Source organism: Empidonax traillii, unplaced genomic scaffold, assembly GCF_003031625.1.
Source record: "Empidonax traillii isolate 1590-97213 ecotype Southwest subspecies unplaced genomic scaffold, ASM303162v1 scaffold98:size2021230, whole genome shotgun sequence".
NCBI lineage: Eukaryota > Metazoa > Chordata > Aves > Passeriformes > Tyrannidae > Empidonax > Empidonax traillii.
The window spans coordinates 357,927-360,964 of record NW_020955291.1 but is presented as its reverse complement, the minus strand read 5'-3'; the positions used below and the strand labels follow the sequence as shown (position 1 = coordinate 360,964).

Sequence of the window (3,038 nt, the reverse complement as noted above, 5' to 3'; positions counted from 1 at the left end):
CTTCTCTGTACTTTTCTTTTTCCATTACCCACTTTGAGATAAGGAAGGGAGAGAAAGAATGAACCTCAACATTCAAATTATATCAAAACTCAGATTTAAAAGGTGGCATGATATTTTCTGTTTTGCTTTCTATTACCTTCCTAGCAGCTTCTAAATGTCTAGATCTTCAGTTCAAATGCCAGAAGAAACAGACCCCTTTAAATATTTCATGCTTCAAAAAAAATTGAATTGTGATGAAAATATTATTTTGGACTGAAACAGTAGCAAGACAGTCTGCATCTTAGCAGTCTGGAATAGACTAAGCTTTGATCCATATCTGTACTCTAGTTGATTCAGATCATACAGTTCAGTGTCAGGCAGGGTGTGAGTTCATGACTAATATTCTGACAACCTGTGAGACTGAGGTCATCAAATATGAAGAAATGCATTGGGGAAAAAAAACCCAATAAAACACTGTTTGGGCAGATATCTCTAGAAGGTATTTCTACTGAGACAGAGCAGCCCAGTACACTGCAATGAAATTTCCTTTAGTTGAAAATGTCTGAATCAACTCTATCTTCGTTACTTGGCACTGGTATGACCACTACTGACATCCTGCATGTAGTTCAGTGGCCTACAACTCAGGAAGAATAATGAAAACTGGAAGAATTTTCAGAGATAGCATCCCATGAAGAGACTATTAAGAGAATAGCCACATAGTGATGCTCTTGAAACTTAAGTTTGCTTATCAAAATACTAGGCTACAGTAGAAGCTAAAAGGCACAGACTGATCAAGCTAAGTGCATATAGGAAAATCTCAAGTGTAACAGTAAAGAGTTCTTCAATAAAGCAGAAATATGGCAGATGACCCAACAGACAATGAATCTAGGCAAAGTAAATTTAATAAGATGCCCATTTGCCATTTAAAGTTAATCACTTACTAGAAATTACAAAAGTTTTTACATTGTCAGAAGACACAGGAACATAAGAAATTTGTTAATTTATGCTACATTACTTACATACAAGCAATGCATGTGATCCAAGATATCTGATTACATTTAACAGACGCCTCTCCTGATATTCATACAGATGGAGCACTTTATTTCCTTTCCGTTGTACCTTTCCTTATTCTTAAAAAAAGTGCCTCTACTGTTTGAGCATTGTATTTCACGAATATGAATGTAGTTACTGTGGCATCACACAGAAGTACTTTAGTAATTCCTAGAAATCTAATGCAACACTCACTTATTTGCAGTAGCATAAAGAAAAAACAGAAGAAAGCATCATGATGAAGGAAGCAACTTACTCATCGAATTCCTTCCTCATCATTAGAGAAATTTATGAGTTTTTCATTAAAATTCTCAGTGTCAAAATTATTAGCAAAACTCAGAAAAATGTTAGGAAAAGCAATAGTCATCTTCATTTAGGATATCATTCATCTGCAGTCACTTAATCCAGTTTTTATACTTCAAGCTTTATGCCAAAACAATTTACTATTAGATATAAGCACAAATGGTAACTTGCACACTGGAATGCAAGTAAAAAAGTATTTTGGGGATTCACCTCAAATGACTAGTGTAAATCAGACACTTAAATGCCAGTAGCTAGTAAAATATTTAGGGCATGTTTCTCATCAATGCCCACCCTATATTTGAAAGATTTCAAATACATTTTTAGTGGTCATCTCTCAAGCTGTTAAATACTGCTTACATTTACCCTGGTGTCAGAGAATAAAGGAATTTAAAAAGAAATATCTATATTCTTAACACTTCAGAAATTAGTGTTAGAAATTCAGATTAATTAAACTCTTAAAACACCTGCCAACTAACAGTACTAAACAGAGCATTCACTTTCTTTCATGGTAAGACATTCAGAAACTTTACTAAAATTAAGTAAAATATATGGTAGTAATGAAACAATTTATATTAAAAATACATTGTTACTCTTTCAAGAAGATCTAGCTTATTTGATTAAAATTCCAACAGCTATGTTATACAGAAATTATTGAAAAATTACCCAACTCTAATTAAAAGGAACATCTGCTGAAGTCAATACTTAAATACTACTATTTTTTTTACTGCTATTACATTCATGTGAAAAAAAAGTATATAAATTTATTTTCCAAGTGAAAAATTACAGTGTAAACATACTCTACCACTGTGCAATTCCACTCCATAGAATTCAAGTGTTCGTGCTATATTTATATAGCAGGACTCTGCTTCAGATTGCTTGAGGCCACTAAAAGAGGGGAAAAATAATAAAATATGAATCACAGGCAAATAAAAAAAATTATATTGTATTTATTTAAATGCAGAAAAACAGAAGAATCCCACAGCCCACTGTCTGAGAAATAAATCCTATTAACTAGTACCCCAAGTTCTTCACTGGACAAAGCCCTCCTAAAGTCCTCTCAAAAAAACGAGCAAATTATACAGAATGTTATTACTTTAGCCATTCTGGACCAGTTCTTTTTAGAAAAATAATTTTTATCTCTTATGCTCAAAGGTATGAGGAAACTATTCCCCTAAAAGCTTACTTTATAGCAAGAAGTTTTATCTGTAAATATTCTATATTATATGGTCCCTCAGAAGGAAGTAATTTAGAGGAAAGATTAGCAGCAGGAATGTACTACTAAAATAAATGGGAGAAAGCAGATTAAAAAAGTTAAAGTTATGAAACTCACCAAAAAAGTCATCTGAGTTTACCTACAAGCTATAAGTCCTAAAATATTTTTTTCTCCTGCTGTGCAGCAAGACATACAAGGATTTGATCTTCTGGTCTTCTAGAAAGCTTCTACAATTCTGAGACTTATACATTTTTTAATTTTTTTTTTTTTAACAGACACAAAAAATCAAAAATCCCCACACCTTGAATAAACAGATTATGTATCCTTATGTAAGGATATGGTCTATCTGGACTTCAGCAAAGCCTTTGACACTGTCTCCCATAATATACTCCTGGAAAAGCTGGCAGCCCATGGCTTGGACAGGGGCACTCTGTGCTGGGTCAGGAACTGGCTGGAGGGCCGGGCCCAGAGAGTGCTGGTGAACGGGTCTGCA

General features: G+C 33.7%; 1 protein-coding gene across 2 annotated transcripts in view; it reads right to left on the bottom strand.

The window, feature by feature from the left end:
• The window catches only part of PTPN3 (protein tyrosine phosphatase, non-receptor type 3), a 124,723-nt gene that overhangs the window by 65,575 nt on the left and 56,110 nt on the right, over window positions 1-3,038 (bottom strand). The window contains exon 9 of one of the 2 annotated variants that reach the window (XM_027881872.1): window positions 2,130-2,217. In XM_027881872.1, the coding sequence (XP_027737673.1) occupies window positions 2,130-2,217 (88 nt within the window). The remainder of the gene's footprint in view (window positions 1-2,129; window positions 2,218-3,038) is intronic. The other variant, XM_027881873.1, reaches the window with a different exon arrangement.